At 55.2% G+C, this 25,895-nt stretch overlaps 1 protein-coding gene across 2 annotated transcripts in view; it reads left to right on the top strand.

Annotated features, from left to right (window-relative positions):
• The first annotated feature begins 640 nt into the window (after positions 1-640).
• The window catches only part of CCNY (cyclin Y), a 138,672-nt gene continuing 113,417 nt past the window's right edge, over positions 641-25,895 (top strand). Inside the window, exons 1-2 of one of the 2 annotated variants that reach the window (XM_008274717.4) lie at positions 641-795; positions 13,230-13,296. Coding sequence is in view for 1 of the 2 variants with exons in the window: in XM_051833483.2 (XP_051689443.1) it covers positions 22,186-22,339 (154 nt within the window). In the remaining variant the exon portion in view is untranslated. Of the gene's footprint in view, positions 796-13,229; positions 13,297-21,638; positions 22,340-25,895 lie in introns of those variants that run through there. The other variant, XM_051833483.2, reaches the window with a different exon arrangement.

The following is a 25,895-nucleotide window of genomic DNA, read 5'->3' as shown; positions in this document are numbered from 1 at the left end:
CTTTCAAATAAAATAAGTTTTTTTTTTTTTTTTTTTTTTGACAAGCAGAGTGGACAGTGAGAGAGAGACAGAAAGGTCTTCCTTTTCCATTGGTTCATCCCCCAGTGGCCGCTGCAGCCAGCGTGCTGTGGCAGATCCGCACTGATCCGAAGGCAGGAGCCAGGTACTTCTCCTGGTCTCCCATGGGGTGCAGGGCCCAAGCATTTGGGCCATCCTCTACTGCACTCCCGGGCCACAGCAGAGAGCTGGACTGGAAGAGGAGCAACAGGGACAGAATTTGGCACCCCAACCGGGACTAGAACCCGTGGTGCCGGCGCTGCAGGCGGAGGATTAGCCTAGTGAGCTGTGGCCCTGGCCAAAATAAGTCTTTTTTAAAAAGAAAAGAAAATAGGGAAACGAATTACCTAGGAAGAGCCCTGTGGAGTTGGCAGTTAGGCACCTATGAAGTAGGACATTTGGGGGAGAGGCTGGGAGCCAGGATTTGGGAGTGCTGGGCTGTCCCTGTGGTCTATGGAAGTGACAAGTCTGATGACTGGCTACCTTTTGGGGCCACTGCATTACATACAGAGTTCTGGGAATCTGAGAGCAGTTAGAGGTGACACAGGCCCGAGGAGGGTCATGACAGGGCGATGACACACAAGGGGCATTGTGACAGTGTCGAGGGCTCTGGCTGGGAGGGATGGGAGGCAGGGAGAGACGTGTGCCCTGTCCTGGGCCAGAGCCCCTGTGAACACCACACTGGTCCCCGGCTGGCTGGCGGACTCGTCCAGGGAGAGCGTGGGCAGAGACATGGAGGTGAGCTCTGGAGGGAGGGGCCGAGGGCGCTGCAGGAAGTAGGAGTCACTTCCCTGGGGGTTCGGCAGCAGACTGGAGCCGAGGGGGCATGGAAGGCTCTGGTATTGGACTTGAGGGTAAGCCAGGGATAAATCAAAAACGGCAGAGCCACTGGTGGGGGTGGGGACCTCAGCAGAGGGGAGGTATCGCTTCACGTCCAGTGCTGCCACGCCCACCCTGCCTTTGTAAGTCAGGTGGCTCCTGTGTCAGTGAGCCCCAGTCTCGTCTGGTCATAGCGACATCAGGACCACACCTGGCACCAGGCCCCACTGCTGCCGAGGGAGCCTCGATCTGCAGTTTTCCAAAGCTACAGCTCATTTTTCTTCCAAGGAAAAGATTTTGCTGCTTCTTCTTTTTTTTTTTTTTTTTTGGACAGGCAGAGTTAGACAGTGAAAGAGAGAGACAGAGAGAAAGGTCTTCCTTCCATTGGTTCACCCCCCAAATGGCCACTACGGCTGGTGCTGTGCTGCTCTGAAGCCAGGAGCCAGGTGCTTCTCCTGGTCTCCCATGCGGGTGCAGGGCCCAAGCACCTGGGCCATCCTCCACTGCACTCCTGAGTCACAGCAGAGAGCTGGCCTGGAAGAGGAGTGACCGGGACAGAATCTGGTGCCCCAGCCGGGAGTAGAACCCGGGGTGCCGGCACCGCAGGTGGAGGATTAGCCTAGTGAGCCACGGCGCCGGCCAAAAAAAGCCACTTCTAGTTACTTAGAAACAAAACAGTTCAGTGCACTTCTGTGTTCTGAAATGCTCTGCACGTGTGTTTAGGACGTTTAACAAGGATTAGGAGGGTATCCAAGTGGGAGGGGCTGGCTCCCGCCTGCCATTCACCTCCAGCACTTGGGAGGTGACCTTGGAGCTCTAAGAAAGTCCCACTGTGTTCTGAAGTGAAGGACGGGGACGGCATCCGCGTCTCCCACGACACACAGGTGCACGTGTGCCAGAAGGGGCCGTTCCTGAGCCTCGCCTAGAACCGCCAGGGACGGGCTTGGAGAAGGAAGTGTGGGGACCACAGCTGAACACGTCTCCAGGCCACGCTGTCCCTGCGCCAGAGGGCTGAGGTGTCCGCCACCCCCTGCCCCCAGTCTGCTGGGCAGAGCCTCCTCCCGTCCCTCCATCACGCCCATGGCCACGGGATGAGAAGGGTTTCCAAGAACTGCTTTTAAAAAATGACTTATTTATTTGAAAGAAAGAGAGAAAGATGGAGAGAGCTTTTCCATCCACTGGTTCACCCTGTGAAATGCCTTCAACGGCCAGGGTTGCGCCAGGAGACCGGAACTCAATCCAGGTCTCCATGTGGGTGACAGGGACCCAAGTACTTAATGCTGCCACCCAGTGCCTGCAGGTTGCCCATCGCAGGGAGACGGATTGGAAGCAGAACTGGGACTCAAGCCCAGGCACTCTGCTATGCCACCTGACGTAGCAGACGGCAGACGGCAGCCCCACAGTGGATGTCCTGACACATCTTGAAGTGACAGATCTACGTCAGGAAATGAAGATAGATCTGGGAGGGGTGGGCTCTCTGCCCAGTCCCAGCTGCTCCAATACTGGGACCTTGGATAGAAAACAACATGGCCTCAGCATTGTAACTTAAGACTATTTTCATAATGCTACAAATACCCAAGCAAATAGAATACCCAACTTCTGTGCAGACAAATTTTTTTTTCCCCCACAGGAGTGGACAGTGAGAGAGAAAGAGACAGAGAGAAAGGTCTTTCTTTGCCGTTGGTTCACCCTCCAATGGCCGCCGCGGCCAGCGCACCGCGCTGATCCGAAGGCAGGAGCCAGGTACTTCTCCTGGTCTCCCATGGGGTGCAGGGCCCAAGCACTTGGGCCATCCTCCACTGCACTCCTGGGCCACAGCAGAGAGCTGGCCTGGAAGAGGGGCAACCGGGACAGAATCCGGCGCCCCGACCGGGACTAGAACCCGGTGTGCCGGCGCCGCAGGCGGAGGATTAGCCTAGTGAGCCGCGGTGCCGGCCTGCAGATAAATCTTACTGATATCTGAATACAAAACAAGATGTACAAGTGAAACGCAAACAAAACTATGTCGCTAATAAAAATCCCCACTGGCAACACCGACGACAGACAGGTGGTGGCGCTGTTGTTGGGCTTACGGTGGAAAGACGCAGCTTTGGGTCCACTGCTACTTTTTGTTAACACGACTGCAGACATGGCTGTGTGTGCTAAATCAGGATAATCAGATTTCATGCTTAACTGGACTTCCCCTAGCAAGCAATGCTCCAATACCACTTTTTTTAATGTATTTATTTATCTGAAAGAATCACAAAGAGAGAGAGAGGGAGAGAGAGAGATCTTCATCCACTGGCTCACTCCCCAGATGACCACAACGGCCAGGCTCTGGGCCAGGTGGAAGCCAGGAGCCAAGAGCTCCATCCAGGTCTCCCACGTGGGTGGCAGGGGCCCAAGCACTTGGACCATCTACTGCTGCTTTTTCCAGGCCATTAGCAGGGAGCTGGACTGGAAGTGGAGCAGCTGGGAGATGAATTGGTGCTTATATGGATACCAGCATCACAGGCGGTGGCTTTACCCACCATGCCACAAACGCCACCAGTGCTACTTTCAATGAGGTTTCGCTGCGACTCTCAAACACCCACAGCCTTCTAGGTCCAGGGCGTGGCTTTTTCTTTCAAGGACCAAACAGCAAATATTTTAAGTTTCACAACTACATATATATACTTATGTAACAGGAAAACGTCTTTTTAAAGGCTAATGGCTGAACACTGGTATCCGTCAGGAGCCATGATCTTCACTGAGATATTCACTGATCGGAGTGGGGGGCCCAGTGAGTAAACTTCGAAATAGGAGAAGACGTGGTTCTAAGATGGCGGAGTAGGGAGGGCGCTTACTGCTCTAGCCCAGGAGAAGATGGTTTAAAAACGTGGAGATAGTGTAGTCTCAGGGAAGAGTTAGGGAAAAAATGGTGGAGGAACTTCTTCCAAAATTAGAGGGACACAGTGGACCTATGTGGAGGGTGTGGGAACCCACAGCTCGGGACTCCAGCAGAAGAGAGGCTATGCACCAGCACTGGAAAGTGAGCTTCCTATAAAATAAATAAATAAATAAATAAATAAAATACTGGGGCCGGTGCTGTGGCGCGGCAGGTTGAAGCCCTGGCCTGAAGCGCCGGCATCCCATGTGGGTACCAGTTCTAGTCCTGGCTGCTCCTCTTCCGATCCAGCTCTCTGCTGTGGCCTGGGAAAGCAGTAGAAGATGGCCCAAGTGCTTGGGCCCCTGCACCCACGTGGGAGACCAGGAGGAAGCACGTGGCTCCTGGCTTCGGATCGATGCAGCTCCGGCTGTTGCGGCCATCTGGGGAGTGAACCAGCGGATGGAAGACCTCTCTCTCTCTCTCTCTTTCTCTTTCTCTCTGCCTCTCCTTCTCTCTCTGTGTAACTCTGACTTTCAAATAAATAAATCTTAAAAAAAAAATAGGAGAATTTCCTTTGTACCTCCATTGAGGTCCAAAAAACACTGCTGGGACTCTATGTGGAGCTTAGAAAATATCCACTCTGAAGGCCAGCGCCGCAGCTCAACAGGCTAATCCTCCACCTAGCGGCACCGGCACACCGGGCTCTAGTCCCGGTCGGGGCGCCGGATTCTGTCCGGGTTGCCCCTCTTCCAGGCCAGCTCTCTGCTGTGGTCCGGGAGTGCAGTGGAGGATGGCCCAAGTGCTTGGGCCCTGCACCCCATGGGAGACCAGGAGAAGCACCTGGCTCCTGCCATTGGATCAGCGCTGTGCGCCTGCTGCAGCGGCCAATGGAGGGTGAACCAATGGAAGGAAGACCTTTCTCTCTGTTTCTCTCTCTCACTGTCCACTCTGCCGGTAAAAAAAAAAAAAAATACTGGTTGGTTGTAGATGCATGGATTGATTTCTGAGGTTTCTAGTCTGTTCTAGTGGTCAGCGTGTCTATTTCTGGGCCAGGACCGAGCTGTTCTGATTATAAGTGCCCTGTAATATTTCTTGAAATGTGGCGTTGGGATGCCTCCAGCTTTACTTTTATTGCTTAGGGTTGTTTTATCTATTTGGGGTCTCTGGTTGTGTGGAATTGAGAAACAAATCTAAGGAAATCATTTACGAAGCCATTACATTTGTCTCTTCTGGAAAAGCCAGAAATGGGACAATGCTTGCCGGGCACGGCAGCCTGAGCAGTCAGTTCTTCCATGGCCTGAGCATTTCTGTTTTATGCAACTGGGGGGAGCAGAAGTACTTGTGCACCTGTTAGTGGAAGCCGCCATTCTATTTACATTGCTTTTGGCTCACTGTGCAGGAATTTCCTGACAGATAAGGCTGTCCTCCCCATGCTAAGTCACGTATTGTTGACTCCACACTGTTACCTTTGAAATGTGAGGCAATGTCTGGAGGTCACAACCACTCAATTTTAGGGCAGGTCTGGGGAACAGGGACATGAAATGTATGTCAGATGCCAACAACCTGGTTTTGAAAAAAATCTGCAATTTGTTGTTTATTCCAAGGAACCCACCAGGTGTGAGTTGGGTTGCTGTCACCAGTAACGTGGCAGTCACATCTGGCGGCACATGAAGGGGTCAGAGCTGCTGCTGACCCAGTGAGATGAGGCAATGTTGGGGCAGGAGGGGCCACCCATGGTTTGTTGCCCTGGCGTGCTTTAAGATTTTTTTTTTTTTTTTTGACAGGCAGAGTGGACAGTGAGAGAGACAGAAAGGTCTTCCTTTGCCATTGGTTCACCCTCCAGTGGCCGCTGCGGCCGGCGCACTGTGCTGATCTGTAGGCAGGAGCCAGGTGCTTCTCCTGGTCTCCCATGGGGTGCAGGGCCCAAGCACTTGGGCCATCCTCCACTGCACTCCCGGGCCACAGCACAGAGCTGGCCTGGAAGAGGGGCAACCGGGACAGAATCCGGCGCCCTCACCGGGACTAGAACCCGGTGTGCAGGTGCCGCAAGGCAGAGGATTAGCCTAGTGAGCCACGGCGCAGGCCTAAGATTTCATCATTTATTTGAAAGTCAGAGTTACAGAAAAAGAACAAGAGACAGAGAGATCTTCCATATGCTGATGCACTCCCCAATTGGCCATAACGGCCAGGCCTGGGCCAAATCTAAGCCAGGGGCCAGAGGCCAGGAGCCAGGGGCCAGGGGCCAGGAGCCAGGAGCCAGGGGCCAGGAGCTTCTTCCTGTGGGTGCAGGGGTCCAAGCACTAGAGCCATCTTTTGCTGCTTTCCCAGGCACGTTAGCAGGGAGCTGGATCGGAAGTGGAGCAGCCGGGACTGGAACCAGTGCTCATATGGGAGGGTGGCACTGCAGACAGTGGCTTTACCCGCTGTGCCATAGCACGAGCCCCACTTCGTTCTTTCTTACTCCTCCGAGGCCCTGCCCCAGCCAGAGTTCCAGGGGAGGCCTCACACCCACCTAAGGATGCTGAGGGTGGACGTGGATGAGACGTCTGGGTAGACGTCCGCTGGCAGGTGTCTGCTCGGGGCCGTTTATACTGAGGATGGCGAGACGAATTCTCTGCCTGGGACCTGGCTCCCGACACAGGGACCTCAAGGCCCGCTGGGGACCTTCCAACATCTTAGACACCCTGAGGCCAGTTATTTACTTACTTATTTTAGAAACTTGTTTGGGCCGGCGCCATGGCTCACTAGGCTAATCCTCCGCCTTGGGGCGCCGGCACACCGGGCTCTAGTCCCGGTCGGGGCGCCGGATTCTGTCCCAGTTGCCCCTCTTGCAGGCCAGCTCTCTGCTGTGGCCAGGGAGTGCAGTGGAGGATGGCCCAGGTGCTTGGGCCCTGCACCCCATGGGAGACCAGGAGAAGTACCTGGCTCCTGCCATTGGATCAGCGCGGTGCGCTGGCCGCGGCGGCCATTGGAGGGTGACCCAACAGCAAAGGAAGACCTTTCTCTCTGTCTCTCTCTCTCTCACTGTCCACTCTACCTGTCAAAAAACAAAAACAAAAAAACAAACAAACAAAAAAAACAAAAAAAAAGAAACTTGTTTGAAATGTGGTTACAGAGATGGAGGGAGAGAGCGTGAGCCATCTTGAATTGGCTGGTTCTATCCCCAGGTGGCTGCGCCAGGAGCTTCATCGGGTCTCCCACGGCTGGAGGGGTCTGAGCACGCGGTCCATCCTCCTCCGCTTTCCCAGGCCCATCAGCAGGGAGCTGGAGCAGAAGTGGAACAGCCGGGACTCCTACTGGCGCCCATTTGGGCTGCCTGGGTGGCAGCGCTGGCTTAGCCCACTGTGCCACACCCGTCTCCGGAGGCGGGTTCCCCGCGCTCCTAGCTTCCCGGGGCGTGGCGGGCGTCTGGTTGAGGCTCCTGCCTCCAGCGACCCTCGGCCATCCTGGCTCCTCAGGGCGCACCTGCTGTCTGGGCCCGAGGGCGCAGGCGGCCGTCGCTGGCCTCTCTGGGTGCACCCCACTTCCCGGGGATCCTGTCTCCAAGCCGTGCCCTCCTCCCTCCTGTCTTCCTTCACTTGCTCAGTGCACAACACGATCTTCCGTGCCTCTGGCTCCTTCCAGGGCGTTCAGTCAGGGGGACCAGGCGTGTGGCACGGGTGCCCCCCGGATCGCCTTAGAGGGTCATGAGCAGGAGGCCAGCCCGGCTCCACGGGCCGTGCAGCCCCGAGAGGAGCCCCAGCCCCGTGTCGCCGCGGGTCGGGGAGCACAGGGCCGCCACCGGGGAGACGCGGGACAGCACACGCTTGAGGCCGAGTGTCAGCGCGGTAGCCCAGGGAACAGGGCCGGGACCCTGTGTGAAGGCCGGGTGCTGCGAGCCCAGGAGGGAGACCCTAGAGGGGCCCGACGGCGGCTGCGCCTGCGCCCACTGCGCACGCGTCAGGCTTCTGGCGCGCTACCCAGCATGCTCTGCGCACACCCCACCCCTCTTACTCCCTAACCAGCATGCTCTGCGCACACCCCACGCCTCTTACTCCCTAACCAGCATGCTCTGCGCACACCCCACGCCTCTTGCTCCCTAACCAGCATGCTCTGCGCACACCCCACCCCTCTTACTCCCTAACCAGCATGCTCTGCGCACACCCCACGCCTCTTACTCCCTAACCAGCATGCTCTGCGCACACCCCACACCTCTTACTCCCTAACCAGCATGCTCTGCGCACACCCCACGCCTCTTGCTCCCTAACCAGCATGCTCTGCGCACACCCCACCCCTCTTACTCCCTAACCAGCATGCTCTGCGCATACATCAGGCCTCTTACTAACCAGCATGCTCTGCGCATCTGCACGCTGCTGGCTCACTAACCAGCATGCTCTGCGCATTCCCCACACCTCTTACTCGCCATCTACACTGGGATTTTTTTTTTTTTTTTTTTTGACAGGCAGAGTTAGACAGTGAGAGAGAGAGACAGAGAGAAAGGTCTTTCTTCCATTGGTTCACCTCCCAAATGGCCGCCATGGCCGGCGCACTGCGCTGATCCAAAGCCAGGAGCCAGGTGCTTCCTCCTGGTCTCCCATGCGGTGCAGGGCCCAAGCACTTGGGCCATCCTCCACTGCCTTCCTGGGCCACAGCAGAGAGCTGGCCTGGAAGAATAGCAACCGGGACAGAATCCGGCACCCCAACTGGGACTAGAACCCGGTGTGCCGGCGCCGCAGGCAGAGGATTAGCCTAGTGAGCCATGGCGCCAGCTCCTCTGGGATTTTTGCCCGTCATCCCTCCGGGACAGGCGCAGATCTTCGCTCCAGGCACTGGGATATAGGAATAACCCTCCCCACGAGGCCAGCCTCCCCGCTGCAGGCTGCGCGTCCGCAGACCCACGACAATGGACAGACCGTGTGTGGGGCCCGCAGGTGTGGTGCAGTGGGTTAAGCTGCTGCCTGCAGGCCGCACCCCATAGGAGCCACAGCTGGAGTCTCTGCTGCTCCACTCCCCATCCAGCTCCCTGCTAGGGCGCCTGGGGAGGCAGCGGAAGGCGGCCAAGGGCTTGGGCCCCTGCACCCACGTGGGAGACCGGATGGAGTTCTTGGCTCCTGGCTCCTGCTGGCCAGCCCCAGCTGTTGTGGCCACCTGGGGAGTGAACCAGTGGATGGAAGATCCCTCTCTCTCTGTCTCTCTCTCTCTGCAACACTGCCTTTCAAATAATAATCTTTAAAAAGAAATCATGGCTGTGGGTCGTTTTTCTTTCAGTCTTCCCTAAACAATATGGTGTAATGACAATTTACATAGCATCTACATTGTGTTAGGAATTCTAAGGAATATAGAGAAGGTTTAAAGTACAGGAAGATGTGGGTAGATTGCACACAATCACTGTGCTGTTTTTTTTTTTTTTTTTAAAGATTTGATTTGAAAAGCAGAGCAATAAAGAGAAATACAGGGAGAGACAGAGACTTTCCATCTGCTGGTTCACTTCCCAAATGGCCGCAACAGCCAAGTCTGGGCCAGGCCAAGGTGCCTGATACAGTTAAAACTATGAACTACTGCTGGGCACAATCAAAGACCTAAGTAACTGGAGAGATAAACCATGTCTGCGCATCACAACACTAGATATTGCTAGGGTGACAGTTCCTCCCAAACTGCTCCACAGATGCGATGCAATATTTAAGTCGTAGCAGGCAGTCCTGTAGCCTCTTCTGAATTTATATAAAACACAAAGGACTTAGAATGCCAACAATTTTTTTGAAACCAAAGTTGGCATATTTAAGCTCTCAGCTTTAAAGAGCAATTGCAAAGGTACGTTAGTGTAGGACAGAAAAATGGATCAAGGAAACAAAATGGAGTCCACGGCAGGCCCACACAGAACCAAGTCACCGTTAGCAAAGTGGTCAGAGTAACCCAATGCGGGCGAGGCCGCAAACGGTGCCAAACAACTGCACATCCCCACTGGGAAAAGGGAACCTCGACGCTTAGCTTACCCCATACACAAAACTGACCTCGAACTGGAGAGTAAACCCAGGCTCAAAAGGTGAGACCTGGGACGGGCACTTGGTGCAGCACTTAGGATACCACTGGGGATGTCTGCCCCAGGCTGTAGTGCCTGGCTTGGGTCTGGACTCCCTCACCCCAAAGTCAGCTTCTGGTGGCTGAGGTCCTGGGGTTCCTGCCACCCACGTGGGAGACTTGGGTTGAGTTTCATGCCCCTGAGACAGCCTGGCCCACTCCTTGCTGTTACAGGCGTTTGGGAGAGTGAACCAGTGGATGGAAGGTCTCTGTTTGCCTAACTCTGTCTCTTTGCCTTTCAAATAAAATGAAAGTAATAATATAGCATTCTAAAAAAAGGTAGAATTTAAATTCTAGTAGAAAATCTACATGACCTGGGGGATTTCTTAGGACACAAAACTGATAATTCACACTTTTATAAAGATAATTTATTTTCAGAAGACAATGCTAAAAGAATAAAGAAAAGTCATACACTGGGAGAAATATTTACAAAATACACATCTGCTGAAACAGTTGTATACAATGAACTATTACCACTGAATAAGAAGACAGTGGGGCCGGTGCTGTGGTGTAGCAGGTAAAGCCACCGCCTGCAGTGCCGGCATCCCATATGGGCGCTGGTTCAAGTCCTGGCTGCTCCACCTCTGATCCAGCTCTCTGCTATGGCCTGAGAAAGCAGTAGAAGATGGCCCAGAGTCTTGGGCCCCTGCACCCACGTGGGAGATCCGGAAGAAGCTCCTGGCTCCTGGCTCCGGGCTTCAGACTGGCCCAGCTCTGGCTGCTGTGGCCATCTAGGGAGTGAACCAGCAGATGGAAGACCTCTCTCTCTGTCTCTCTCTCTCTGCCTCTGTAAATCTGCCTTTCAAATAAATAAATAAATCTTTAAAAGTAACCAGAAGACAAACAACTCAAATTGGGTAAAGAGCTTAAACAGACACTTTGCAAGGTAAGACATATTAACGTCCAACATGCACACAGAAAAGCACCCACACGATAGTCGTCAGGGACGTGTGGAGTAAGACCACCATGAGATGCCACCAACTCCCCAGAGGGATGGGGACAGTCAGATAACTGATAGCATCACGCGCTGTGAGAACACAGGGCAACTGCAGCTGCCACACAGTGCTGGCTGGAATGTGAGATGGCAGCACTCTGAAAACCCGTTTGGCCATTTCTCATAAAACTAAAAATACACTTAACCACATAACATATAACCCAGTCTTCCTCCCAGAAGTCTACCTGGGAGAAACCATATGTTGACACAAAAATCTTGTGCCTGAGTGTTCATGATGGCTTTATAATACACAAAAGCTAGAAACCACACACTGTCCACTCACAATCGTGGGTTATAAACAGAGTGCAGAATATACGAGCATTAGAAAACCCACACCGTGACGAACGCTGACAAGGCAAGGGTGTAGGCAACAGCGCATCTCAGAGCACAGGAACCCCACCCAAACGGCACGCACAGACCCTAGGGGCCTCCTGGAAACACAGCTGCCCCTGGTGTCAGCAACCCAGTCAGGGCAGGGAGCCCGGCCTGGCTGGGAAGGCGTCTGGGGACGCTCACATCCCCATCGTGCTGAGGGTGGCCACACAGGCACACGCGTTTCTCAAAGCTCACCAAAATGCAAAACAAAGTGAGCGCCGTTTGTTTCGTTAGCTGCACCTCACTAAAGTTGATTTCTTTAAAACTGGAAGGGGATGGGGAGGCAATGCCAATACAATCAGGTGTAGACTTTTTGTCCAAGTTCTGATCCTGTTTCTCTGAGGTTACTCTTGTCACTTGTTTAGACAGATCTAGACTTGCCAAAAATGTGCTTCGCAGATAATTTATGTAGCTAACTAATTTGTTACATTTTAGAGGATGCTGATTCTTTTTTTTTTTAAAGATTTATTATTTATTTGAAAGGCAGAGTTACAGAGACAGGGAGAGACCCAGAGAAAGAGAAAGAGAGAGAGAGATCTTCCATCTTCTGGTTCATTCCCCCTAAATGGCTGCGATGGCCTGGGCTGGGCCAAGTGGAAGCCAGGAGCCGGGACTCCATCTGGGTCTCCCGCACGGGTGCAGGGGCACAAGGCCTTGGTCATCTTTCACCGCTTTCCCAGGTGGATTAGCAGGCAGCTGGGTTGGAAGTGGAGCAGCTGGGACTCAAGCCTGCACCAACATGGGATGCTGGATCACAGGTGGCGGCTTAACCTGCTGCACCAAGATGTTGGCCCCAGACTATGCTGCGTCTCAACACGTCAGTTGGTTTCAGTGGTTGTAGCAGTGGGCTGACGGTGGGTGGTCTTAGTGTCGTGGTTGTCCCAGTGGGCTGACTGTGGGTGGTCTCAGTGCAGTGGTTGTAGCAGTGGGCTGGTGGTGGGTGGTCTCAGTGCAGTGGTTGTAGCAGTGGGCTGACGGTGGGTGGTCTCAGTGCAGTGGTTGTACCAGTGGATGACGGTGGGTGGTCTCAGTGCAGTGGTTGTACCAGTGGATGATGGTGGGTGGTCTCAGTGCAGTGGTTATAGCAGTGGGCTGACGGTGGGTGGTCTCAGTGCAGTAGTTGTAGCAGTGGATGACAGTGGGTGGTCTCAGTGCAGTGGTTGTACCAGTGGATGACGGTGGGTGGTCTCAGTGCAGTGGCTGTACCAGTGGATGATGGTGGGTGGTCTCAGTGCAGTGGCTGTAGCTGTGGGCTGACGGTGGGTGGTCTCAGTGCAGTGGTTGTAGCAGTGGCTGACGGTGGGTTGTCTCAGTGTAGTGGTTGTAGTAGTGGATGACGGTGGGTGGTCTCAGTGTCATGGTTGTAGCAGTGGCCTGATGCTGGATGGTTTCAGTGTAGCCATTGCAGAATGCCTACTACAGCACACCCAAGTAATTCAGAGAAGTGGAGTGTTAACAAAATATGCTTTATGAAGACCACCCTTAAATACAACCGGAAGTTTCTTTGGCTTCAAACACAACTCACAAGCTTGCCGGAAAAAGCTGGGGCATACAAATAGCACTGCATGAGTACGACTTGGTTACTGCTCTTTCGGATGTTCGCGTCTGAGGCGGGAGGAGGCTTCCACGAAAGCCCCTTCACATGCTGAAGTGTGACACAAGGCTTCCTCCCGGATCTCAGAGCAGGTCCTGTGTGTGTGGCTTGACTGGCAGGCTACCTCTTCCATGCTCTCTGGTCCCTTGGCAATGACACCTGCTGATCCTCACGCTACAAGAGGTAACTCAGCCTTTGCTGGTCTAATTCTTTGCTGAATCCAGGAGATTTATTCTGATAAGGGTATTTAAAAAGGTTCACGGGAAATGAGTATTAGGAAAGAAACTATGCGTGGATTTCAGTTATTTTTGCACCAAAATAAATTCATCCTTTTAATTCCATTTTCCCATGAGCCTTTGAATGCGGCCTCACCCTTTGCTTGTGTTGCCCTCACTACAGATCAAAATAAGCGCGTGTGCCTCGTAATTCCACAGAACGGCTGCAGGCATGCCGACTGACGCTCCATCATACCATTTCATTCACAGAGCTAAGCTGCACGTAGCAGCCTCCTGAGCAGACGATGTAGAGCAGACGCCATCGGTGGAGGAGCAGGTGAGTGGTGTTCCGCAGCGGGCAGTGGCAGGGTGAACCGGGCTTCACTTCCGCACGCCTCTCGCCGCCCTGTTTGCACCAGGCTCAGAGCTGCCCAAGCCGATGTCTCCTTGTAAGTGGAGGTTTCTTATAGGAGCAGACCTTCATTTGCTAGGCTTGAGGTCGCTTCCTTGCACGGCACGTGGCTCCACCTGTGCCCTGGTCACACAGCCGCAGGGGACGGCCCTCCGGCCTGGATTCGGTTCCATCACGGGCGTGGATTCCGCCCTACGGGCCTTGCTGTTGCAGCAAATCACAGTGGTTGAGACGGAGATGAGGAGCAGGGAGCACCTGAAGCTCTGGGATGTAGCCGGCTCTTCTTTCTCCCCCGAGCGAGGGAAGGCATTGTTACATCGTTGTTTTTGGAAAAGACAGAAATTTGAAGCAGCAAAGGAAAGCGACAACTGGGCAGAGGAAATAAACGCATCTCAGCGACGAGCAGTGAGAACCCTCTACGCGGGCAGGCACTCGCCCGCCTGCTTACGCACCGCAGCTGTGGCCATCAGCAGGGCCAAACAAGGCTTTCCGTCTTGCGCTGTTTTTGCCCTCAACAAGACTTCATGCTCTTTTTGGGTCACAGCAAATACACAGGCATGGATGTCCTTACGAGAACTCCATCCTGTGAGGCAGGCTGCCTTCAGGTTAGGTGGTGCTGGTGAGCATATTTTGCTCAATCGACAATACAGGCGGAGACAGCTGACTTTCTGTACCTGTGGGTTCTGCATCTGAGGATTCAGCCCACTGTGTATTGAAAATATATGGGAGCCGGTGCTGTGGTTAACGGCTTGGCCTGAAGTGCTGGCATCCCATATGGGTGCTAGTTCTAGTCCCGGCTGCTCCTCTTCTGATCCAGTTCTCTGCTATGGCCTGGGAAAGCAGTGGAAGATGGCCCAAGTCCTTGGGCCCCTGCACCCATGTGGGAGACCTGGAAGAAGCTCCTGGCTCCTGATCGGCACAGCTCTGGCCGTTGTGGCCATCTGGGGAGTGAGGATGGAAGACCTCTCTTTTTGTCTCTACCTCTCTGTAACTCTGCCTTTCAAATAAATAAAAATAAATATTTTCTTTAAAAAAGAAAATATTTAGAGGGGCTGGCGCTGTGGTGTAGTGGGTAAAGCCGCCACCTGCAGCACCGGCATCTCATATGGGCACTGGTTTGAGACCTGGCTGCTCCACTTCTGATCCACTCTCTGCTATGGCCTGGGAAAGCAGTAGAGGATGGCCCAAGTCCTTGGGCCCCTGCACCCATGTGGGAGACCCCGAAGAAGCTCCTGGCTTCTTTCACCGCTTTCCAAGGAGCTAATATTAGCAGGGAGCTGGATTGGAAGTGGAGCACCTGTGTCTTGAACTGGCACCAGTGTGGGATGCGGGGTCGCAGGCGGTGACTTAACTCACGATGCTGTAACGCCAGTCCCTCATGGCTCTGTCTGTGGACTGGGGAAGCTTGTGGGGCTGCGTGGATGCCCTGCGCCCTGTGACTCTGAGATTCTGTGACTGTGCCGGAGAGCTCTGGGCCATCACCGCCTGGCTTCAGAGGCTTGGGGTCACATGTGCACACCGAGGACTGTGCAGCTCCCTCCATGGTGCACGTGCCTGTGTGGGGCACGTGCCTGTGTGGGGGAGGCTCCTAGGCACCGTGGGCTCACCCTGGGCAGCTGGTTCTCCTGTGATCACCCCCCGCCCCGCTAATCATAAAGATGGACCACAGCATCGTGGGTATCACTCAGGACCCTGGCACCACCCTGCAGCACTGCTCTGAGCACCCTGGCCCCACCCAGCACACATCTCTGGATATCCACTGAAGGTGCAACACTCCCCTATGACACAGAGGCACGGTTCAAAGGTAAAAGCTGTCCAAGGGGGAAGACCAACAAGTGTGTGCAGTCCCTGATAAATGTAGAAACACGAGAGATGTGAACAAGGGAGACACTAGGACACCCCAAAAGGAGCACTTCCACATTACAACTTCCCCATCACAACTTCAACATAATTACAACTTCCACATCACAACTCCCATATCACAACTTCAACATTACAACTTCAGTATTACAACGTGAAGATGAAGAGATTGATGAATGCCTGAAAAGGAATTCAAAAGGATAAGATTACTCAAAACCACAGAGAAGCAAATAAATCATGAGTTAAATCCATACATGACATGGATGAAAAGTTCTGCTGGGGGAAAGAGATAGTGAAGAGAAATCCAATTGAAATAGTAGAAATGAATTCAATATGTCAAATAAAAATACAGTGGAAAGCCTGCAGAGACTTGGTGAGGCAGGAGAAGAGAATTCCTGAGATAGAAGACAAATTTTTAGAAATAGACAAAAAAAAAAGAAGAAAATTTAAAAAAAATCTGAAAACCGTAGAGTCTGAGTTGTATGAGACACTATCAAATAACCAAACATATGTGCCTTTGGAATTCCAGAAGGTGTGGAAAGAGAGAATGGATTAGAAGGGCTATTTAGTGAAACAGTAGTAGAAAACTCCTCCAATTTGGAGAAAGACAGGGATATCCAAGTACAGGAAGCATAGAGAACTCCTGATAGACATGACCAGAAAAGATCTTCACCTTGACACATTACAGTCAAACTTTCAAAGGTAAAACAAAAAGATCCTAAAATGTGCATGAGAGGGCCGGCGCCGCAGCTCACTAGGCTAATCCTCTGCCTGCAGCACCAGCACCCTGGGTTCTAGCCCCAGTCGGGGCGCCGGATTCTGTCCCGGTTGCTCCTCTTCCAGTCTAGCTCTCTGCTGTGGCCAGGGAGTACAGTGGAGGATGGCCCAAGTGCTTGGGCCCTGCACCCGCATGGGAGACCAGGAGGAAGCACCTGGCTCCTGGCTTCAGATCAGTGCTGTGCGCCAGCCGCGGTGGCCATTGGGGGGTGAACCAATGGCAAAGGAAGACCTTTCTCTCTGTCTCTCTCTCTCACTGTCCACTCTGCCTGTTAAAAAAAAAAAGTGCATGAGAGAGAGCCAGATTACCTTCAAAGGATCTCCAATTAGATTGACAGTTGATTTCTCATCAGAAGCCCTATAGGATAGGAGAGATTGAGAGACACAGTCCAAGTCCTAGAAAAAAACAAATATATGAACCCAGAATATTGTAGCCAGCAAAGCTCTCATCTGTAAATGAAGGTGAAAGAAACTTTTAGAAACTGAAAGAATTTTCACCACTCATCCAGCCTTACAAAAGATACTTATGGATGTGCTACACACAGAAACAAAGGTAGCATCATGAAAGGATGTGACGGCAGACAATCTCCTAGAAAGAGCACCAAGGAAATCTAAAACAACAGGAATATTTACGGAAAAATGGCAGGAACAAGTCCTTACTTATTGATAATAACCTTGAATGTAAGGGACCGAAATTCTCCAATTAAAAGACAATGACGGCCAGCGCCGCGGCTCACTAGGCTAATCCTCTGCCTTGCGGCACCAGCACACTGGGTTCTAGTCCTGGTCGGGGCACCAGATTCTGTCCCGGTTGCCCCTCTTCCAGGCCAGCTCTCTGCTGTGGCCCGGGAGTGCAGTGGAGGATGGTCCAAGTGCTTGGGCCCTGCACCCCATGGGAGACCAGGAGAAGCACCTGGCTCCTGCCTTTGGATCAGTGTGGTGCGCCAGCTGCAGTGGCCATTGGAGGGTGAACCAACGGCAAAGGAAGACCTTTCTCTCTGTCTCTCTCACTGTCCACTCTGCCTGTCAAAAAAAAAAAAAAAAAAAAAAAGACAATGACTGGCTCAACAGATTAAAGAACAAGACCCATCAAGAAGCACACGTCAATAACAAAGACACAGACTGGAAAGTGAAAAGATGGAGAAAGGTATTCCGTGCTAATGGAAAGCAACAATGAGCAGGAGTAGCCATCCTAATATCACATAAAATAGACTTTAACACAAAAAGCTGTTAAAAGAGACAAAGACAAGGAAGGGCACTATGTAATGATTAGGGGATAAATCAACAGGATGATGTGTCTGTAGTAAATGTATATTCAGCCTGGCTGTTTGAAACAAATGTTAACGCATCTAAAGGGAGACATAGGCTCCAACACAGTACCGACGGGGGACTTCAACACCCACTTCCATCAATGGGCAGATTGGCCCTCGCGGCTGAGTGCATTCTAAGCTGATTCTTGTGACTGTTGACCTCTCTGGACTGTGCACTTCTCAAGGGCAGGTTCTGTATCTTATCCTGTTCCGTGTCCCCAGCGTGCCTGGCTCAGTCCATGCTCAGAAAGAGTGTTATCAAGTGAGTCACCTGCTCTGGCCAAGGGCAATTAGCTGTCACAGTCAATACTTCCTGTGTAGCTGGCGACGCTGTGGGTGCTCCCGGTCACGTTCTGGAGGGAGGCCTCTGGGAGAGGGGGTCACCGGAAAACAGAACAGGAAAAACATCAGGAGTATGGCCAACCAAAGTCTAAGTCGTCGCACAGCTGTCTGAGAAACACTGGACAACCAGCACGGACGCTGGCTACCAAGTGTGCGTAAGGGCAGCTGCACAGGGAGGGTATTTTTATCTGGGGACTCCATGTGCTTTCCTTCTGACCAAGGTTTCAGGTTCTGGGGCTAAGCCGGCTCCTCTGAGTTCACTGTGCTTCTGGAGGTCATCCGGGGAAGGGTGTGAAGGATTTGACTCGTATCTCACGGACGCGCACGTGGACGACAGAGACCAGTTATGCTCCACCTGGGTCTTGCTGATTTGCTTTCTTAGTGCCTCTTATAATTTATATAACAGTAATATGATGGTACTGGAAGATAGATCTTAGTAAAAACAAAGCGCGGACTTCACAATTTCTGGCCCCAAATGAAGTCATCTTTGATTTCAGTTTTCCCACGAACCCCTGGAAGTCACCCTCTCACGCTGCTCAGGGATCAAATACTGTGGTTCTCCAGGACATTCCGTGGATACCAGAGCCCCCACTGCTATGAACACGTGGAGAGCACTGGCGTGGCGAGTGCCCACATTAGGGGGAGTGTGAGAAGCAGGTGATCACCAAGGGTTCTTTCTGCGCAGAGAGCAGGGTCTACGTGCGTAGTTCCGGGCTGCGTTGTTCCGAGACGGCTGACGGTGTTGAGGGCAGGGCCTTGGGGAAGCAGCCCTATCGCCCCTCCTCTTACCCACTCTGTCGCCGGTGCGGCTACGGGGACACCCACTGAGGAGCGTTCTCCGTGCTGATGCCCACGATGCAGTGCTCCAGCTGCTGTGGGAGAGGCCCACGGACTTCCTCAACACCTCCCCTCCACTCGTCTGTCCCCTGCGCTGGCCAGGGCGGCTGAGCCCCACAGGACCAGCATGCCGTGCTGCATCCCTGTCTCTCTCCTCTTCAAGTCCAGTCCTCAGCAGTCAGAACGAGAGCAGAAAAGGGAAAACGAAGAGGAGAGGCGCCTCTAGTCTTCTCCACTGGGGAATGTCCTTCCTTCCTTCCTTCCTTCCTTCCTTCCTTCCTTTTCTTTCACAGGCAGAGTGGACAGTGAGAGAGACAGAGAGAAAGGTCTTCCTTTGCCGTTGGTTCACCCTCCAATGCCCGCCGCGGCCGGCGCACTGCGCTGATCCGAAGGCAGGAGCCAGGTGCTTCTCCTGGTCTCCCATGGGGTGCAGGGCCCAAGCACTTGGGCCATCCTCCACTGCACTCCCGGGACATAGCAGAGAGCTGGCCTGGAAGAGGAGCAACCGGGACAGAATCCGGCGCCCTGACCGGGACTAGAACCTGGTGTGCCGGCGCCGCTAGGTGGAGGATTAGCCTAGTGAACCGCGGTGCAGGCCAGAAAGCATCTTAATTTATAAAATGGAGCAGGACAGCATACACCTAGATGAAAAAAAATGCTTAGCACAGTACAAGCCACCCAGCAGGTGCTCAGAAGTATCTTTCGCCGCTATCATTTCAGCCTCACCGTGCCTCCGCCTGGGGAGGGTTACTGTGTGTCCCCCACGGCGTCACCACCGGCCAGGCTGGGAGCATCTCTGCCTGCCCAAGACTGAAGTGTGCGTGGGGTGGTTGGGAGGGAGGGTTGGCGCCCGGTAAACCACCAGTGAGGCCTCGGGCTGGGTTCTCTTTCCAGGCCAAGTCCACACTGGTGCATCCCTAAGGAGAATCCCTAGGGGGCGGGGACAGAGAAAACCATGTGACTCCCAGATGCCCTTGTAGGTTGACACTGTCTGTGTTGGGCCTGGACAGGAAGTATGCAGCCATGCTCTCTCCTTTTTTTTTTTTTTTTTTAAGATTTTTTATTTATTTATTTGAAAGGTAAAGTTACAGACAGAGCAAGAGACAGGGAGAAAGGTCTTCCTTCCGTTGGTTCACCCCCCAAATGGCCGCTATGGCCAGCACTGCACTGATCTGAAGCCAGGAGCCAGGTGCTTCTCCTGGTCTCCCATGGGGTGCAGGGCCCAAGCACTTGGGCCATCCTCCACTGCACTCCCTGGCCACAGCAGAGAGCTGGCCTGGAAGAGGGGCAACCGGGACAGAACTGGTGCCCCAACCGGGACTAGAACCCGATGTGCCGGCGCCGCAGGCAGAGGATTAGCCTAGTGAGCCGGGGCGCCAGCCGGCCCCATGCTCTCCCCTCTTAAGCGCTTCACATCACCACAATGGCATAAATCTTACGAGTAGATAATTTACTTAACGTGCCCAGGTGGATGTGCTATTCACGGTGGTTTTGTGATTGGTGTCCACTTCCAGACGGTGGCTCCCGCTACAGCGTGCTCGGTTTCAGCCACCAGCTCTGACACGCAGCCCACAAGCCTGGAGCGCCCATGTTCAGTGCCTTGCAGGCAGCTGCCAGCCAGCCTTGCCTGGGTGGGTGGCCAGCACAGCACCATTTTGCCTCGGTGCCGTCCAAGGGCTGCAGTTCCTTCACCGGCTCAGATCATCGCCTGGCAGCCATCTATCTTCCAAGGACAACTTCTTCCAACCCAGTTCAGGGCACGGAGCTTTTTATAAAGTACTAACCCCGGCCAGCGCCGCAGCTCACTGGGCTAATCCTCCACCTGCGGCGCCGGCACCCTGGGGTTCTAGTCCCGGTTGGGGCGCCGGATTCTGTCCCGGTTGCTCCTCTTCCAGGCCAGCTCTCTGCTGTGGTCTGGGAGTGCAGTGGAGGATGGCCCAGGTGCTTGGGCCCTGCACCCCATGGGAGACCAGGAGGAAGTGCCTGGCTCCTGCCTTCAGATCGGTGCAGATCTGCCACAGCACACTGGCCGCAGTGGCTGTTGGGGGATGAACCAACGGAAAAGGAAGACCTTTCTGTCTCTCTCTCTCTCACTGTCTAACTCTGCCTGTCAAAAAAAAAAAATAAAAATAAATAAATAAAAATAAAAATAAAAAAATAAAAAGCACCAAGCCTAACCATATAACCATTAGTGTAACCATTAGTGTAGATGGACATATGACACAGCCTGAGACAAGCCCAGGAGAGGGCGTTTGGCACACTGGTAAGCCGTTGCTTGCGGTGACCACATCCTGTACCAAGTGCCCGGCTTGAGTCCTGGCCTTCCACTCCACCTCCCAGGAATGTGTACCCAAGGGAGGCAGCCGGTGATGACGGCTCAAGTACCGGGGTCCACGCCACCCATGCAGAGACCCACGTGGAGTTCCTGGCTCTCGTCTTAGGCCTGGTCTTGCCCCAGCTGTTGACGGCATCTGGGGAGTGACCCAGAGGACTGCAGCTCTCTCTTTGCCTTAGAAATGCAATACAGATGTTGCACCCACCCCCAGCCCCGACCAGACGGAGAGAATTACACGCTACCAAACCTCTGGCACGACGTCCACACATGACCGATGCGGGGTCGGCGTCACTGCCTGGATCTGTCATTAAGGACAGTTTGGGCATTTTGTCGCCCTGGGCCTCCACTGTCCTCGGACATAAAATTACGAGGATTGTGCAAGTTTTCTCGTCTTCAAAATCCCCTTCCCAGAGGGCCCTGTATCCGGAGGGCCTGCCGCTCCCAGGCCCCTAACGCTGCAGGGCGAAGCCAAGGGGCAGTGTGCGAGTCGTGGTCACTCGGGTCCCCAGTGGCTGACGTCCCCACCTCCCGGTTACCCGCCCTGTGAACGCAAAACCGGTACTTCCTGGTGAAAACAGGCCCCCAGGGTTCATTTCAGAGCTCAGAAGCCGGCGGCCAGGGACTCCATCCCGGGCGCCCACGTGGGCCCTCGCCGGCCGCCTCCCAGGGTGGGCACTGGCAGGGCGCAGGGCGCAGGCGAGCAGGCCCCGGCCCGGGGGCCCTCTCCGCCCCGCGCCGCCGGGACCGCCCCTCGCGGCCGGATCTGCTTCCAGGGCACCGGGAAGGGGCGGGCGCCGGGGCGGGCCGGGGCGGGGAGCGCGCGGGGCGGGGAGCACCGAGCATCCTCGCCGCCGCGCCGCGCCGCGCTGCGCTGCGCCCCGCGCCCACGCCGCCCGCGCCGCCCGCGCCCACGCCGCCCGCGCCCACGCCGCCCGGCCTGGCGCGCGGGTCCCCGGCGTGAACCGGAACCGCTTGCCGAGGCCGCCGGGAGCCGGGAGCCGGGCGCCGGCCGGGGAGCGCGGGGGGACGCGGCCTGCGCGGCGCCGCCCGCCATGGCCGCGGCGGGCTGAGCAGGGCGCGGCGGCCGCAGTCGCGCGGACCCGGGCGCTCTCCGCCGCCCGCAGGCCCCGCGGCCGGGCCGGGCCGGGCCGGACCGGGCCGGGCTGGGCGCGCGCGCGGAGGCCGAGGGGAGCCGGGGCCGCCGCGCCCGCCCATGGCGAGGCCGCGCCGCCGCCGCCGCCGCTGCTGCCGCCGCCGCTGCTGCTGCTGCTGCTGCTGACCGGGCGGCCGCGCCTCGCGCCCCGCCGCGCCCCCGCGAGGAAGCGAGAGGCGCGCCGGCGGGGGCCGCCGAAGATGGGGAACACTACCTCGTGCTGCGTGTCGTCCAGCCCCAAGCTCCGCCGGAACGCGCACTCGCGGCTGGAGTCGTACCGGCCCGACGCCGACCTGAGCCGCGAGGACACGGGCTGCAACCTGCAGCACATCAGCGACCGCGAGAACGTGGACGGTGAGCGCCCCCCGGGGGGCCTCGGGCACGCGTGGGGCGCGCGCGGGGCCCCCGCGGAGCTGCGGCCGGCGGCGGCGCCTCCGGAGCGCGCGGGGCCCCGGGCACTGCGCGCGAGGACTCCGGGGCGCCCCTCGCTCCCCTCCCCCGATTCCGGGTCGAGGCTAGGAAAAGCCTTTGAAATTAAAAATAAATAACTGAATCAGTAAGAAGGCAGGGGAGGGCCGCGGGGCGGCGTCGGGGGTCGCTGTGCGTGGGTGGGTGGGCGCGGGTGGCCCCTGCGGGTTCCCCGAGCGGCGGACGCCGGGCCGCCTCTGAGAGACGCGGGATAGGAAGTGCGGGCTGCTGCCGGCTCCCCGCAGCCGGGGGAGTGCGTGACGCGTCCCTTGCGGGTCTTGGCGTGCGTGGGGCGGCAGGCTTGCTGGACGATGTCCACGCAGGAGCCGGTCCGCAGTGGGCGCTTGGTGGATGGCGGTCCCAGTGCTCCTGGGACACTAACCCACCCCTGGCTGTGCGTGAGCTGCAGTCCTGCTTCGACACCTGGAAGGGTGTCGCGGCCAGATCTGATAGCCCAAGCGCCTGAAAGAAATGCTTAGAATAGAGGTGCAGTGTTTTGCCTGAGGAACGAATGAATGAGTGAATGATTGCAGAAGGCCCTTGCCCAGCCGTGAACTGTGTCGGGCAGTAGCGTTTGGGAATAGGTGGACGCTTTGTTGCAAATCATGGATCATCATCAACAGCAGAGTTAGAGAAAGAGAGTTTCCATAAGCTGGTCCACTCCCCAGATGGCCGCAACAGCCTGTCCTGGGCCAGGCCGGAGCCAGGAGCTACTTCTGGGTCTCCCACGCGGGCGCAGGGGCCCAAGCACTTAGGCTGTCTTCCACTGCTTTCCCAGGTGCATTAGCAGGGAGCCGGATCGGAAGTGGAGCAGCTGGGACTAGAACCCGCGGCCATATGGGATGCCGGCACTGCAGGTGGCAGCTTAGCCCAGGATACCACAGAGCCAGCCCCCATCAAACACTTCTCTAAAGTGTTTCTTTGAAAGGCAGAGCAACAGAGAGCGAGCGAGCGAGAGCAAGAGAGAGAGATATTCTATCTGCTGGTTCCCTGCCTAGGTGCAGCCGACAGCCAGGGCTGGGTCCGGCGGAAGCCAGCAGCCAGGAACCGCAGGTCTCCTGCGTGGGTGGCAGCGACCCAGGTACTAAAGACTTCAGGTGCTGCCTTCCGTGCTGGAGCAGGGAGCTGGGTGGGAAGTGGAGGTGGAACCACGCACTTTGATCTGGGCTGCGGGGTCTCGAGCCACGGTTAACTTGCCACGCCTCAGTGCCTGCCCTTGGTCAAGCATTTTTGAGAGAAGGTTGGGAAGTGCAGGTTCTAATCTGGGCTGGGGTCCCCTCACTCCACATCCTGGCTCCTACGATGAGGCATTTAAACAATGTTCTGTCTCCCAAGCTCGGTAAGTAATGGTTCCGGGACTTACCTAACCAGCGCTTCTCAGTGTTGCTTTCGGTTGGACCAGAAGTCTAGGGCTGGATGTTGGCATTAATAGTTTATTTAGAGCTCCCCAGGGAATAATAAGATGTAGCTCCGCTTGGTAATTGCTGGCTGGGTGGAACTTGGAAGCGTTACCACCTGCTGTTCGGAGACAGTTTTGGTAAAAATTAGTGTTGGAGGCTGGGAGAAGGAGACAGATTTATTTAAATGGCGTGCATATCCATATATATATATATATGTATCTATGTATAACTATCTATATTTATATGTATCTGGACTCCTGAGTTAGGTTATCAGATTCTTAAAACTACGTCTCAACAATTCTTTTTATTTTTTTGACGATTTATTTATTAATTTGAAAGGCGGAGTTACAGAGAGGCAGAGGCAGAGAGAGAGGTCATCCGTCCACTCATTCACTCCCCAAATGGCTGCAAAGGCCGATCCAAAGCCCGGAGCCAGGTGCTTCTCCTGGTCTCCCATGCGGGTGCAGGGGCCCAAGCACCTGGGCCATCCTCCACTGCCTTCCCAGGCCACAGCAGAGAGCTGGATGGGAAGTGGAGCAGCCGGGCCTCAAGCCAGCGCCCACGTGAGATGCCGGCCCTGCAGGCGGCGGCTTTACCTGCTACGCCACAGTGCCAGCCCCTGGAGAATTCTTGATCCAAGTGTAGTGTGAAAGCTGAAGTGCTCAGTTCTGTCTTATTTAAATCCCGAAAAACTTCCTAGGCACTGATCTTGAAAGAGACAGAGGCGTGCTTGTATTTCTGTGGTTCCTTTGACTCCCGGGGGTGAGACCCGTTCTCCGTGTTTTCCGCGTGCTGCTCCCAGGCGTGTAACGGGGGCACTGACTTGGGTATTCCTTGGGTATTCCTGCTGCTGCTGACTGGCTATGTCCTCCCGTTGGTGGGGTCAGTGTGTCTTTGAACTTTGTCTCACTCCCCAGGGATTTTGGCTCATCCATGTCCAAGTGACTGAGAAGCAGCCAAAAGACCCAACAGTGAGGGTGTTGCAGCGGCCAGCGGCGTAGGTGGGCGGTCTGTTGACAGTGACTGTGGTCAGCGGTGTCCTTCCCTGACAGAGAGATGTGGCAGGACAGAGGTGACTTGTGCAATCACGCAGCCAGGGAGTGGCCAGTCTGGGGTTGCTTCTGGACGGGGCGTGTATGGGCCCTGCGGCCTTATCTGTCAGACTCCCATGATTCAATTATCTGTACAGGAGGGGAGGGCACTGGAGGGAACTTGAAACGTGGTGAGACCAGATGAACCAGGGTACCTGTAACATCTGAGCCGTAGTGTCGCTGTGGGGCGGGGTTTTGCCTCAGTATGATTGATCTTCGTCCTTTTTCTTTTTTTAAAATTTATTTGAGAAGTAGAATTACAGACAGAGGGAGAGACAAAGAGGAAAGTCTCCCATCTGCTGGTTCACTCCCCAGATGGCCGCAACGGCTGGAATTGAGCCTATCTAGAGCCAGGAGCCCGGAGCTTCTTCTGGGTCTCCCATGTGGGTGCAGGGGCCCAAGCACTTGGGCCATCTTCCCCTGCTTTCCCAGGCCACAGCAGAGAGCTGGATCGGAAGAGGAGCAGCCGGGACTCAAACCGGCGCCCACATAGGGTGTTGGTACCACAGGCGGAAGCTTAGCCCACTACGCCACAGTGCTGGCCCTGAGGTTTCATCCTCTATAGCTCACCTGTCATCCTGGACGACTGTTTCTCCCTCGTGTGTGCAGTCTGCTGGGACCCTATGGCTCTCCACCTCCAAAATCTATCCAGAACCTGAACACCTCTCCAGACCTGTCCTGCTGCTCTTATGGCCGGAGGCACTGCGGTCTCTGCCAGTCCTCCTGGCCTCCCAGCGTCCAGCCCTGCCCACTACAGCCTGTTCCCACGCAGCAGCCACTCTGCTGGGGGTTGTTGCTAACCTCACCACGTATCACTCCTCTGCAGGGACTCCCAGTTTCACACTGAATGAGAGCCGTCTCCTTACGGTAGACTCCAAGCCCCCCGACATTCCTGCCTTTGCATGCTGGCTCGTTCCAGCTGGACTGGCCTCCTGTGCTGTCCATCAGTGC

Source organism: Oryctolagus cuniculus, chromosome 13 (assembly GCF_964237555.1).
Source record: "Oryctolagus cuniculus chromosome 13, mOryCun1.1, whole genome shotgun sequence".
Classification (NCBI taxonomy): Eukaryota; Metazoa; Chordata; class Mammalia; order Lagomorpha; family Leporidae; genus Oryctolagus; species Oryctolagus cuniculus.
Note: the sequence above shows the minus strand (reverse complement) of the source record. Positions and strands in the feature narration are given on the sequence as shown.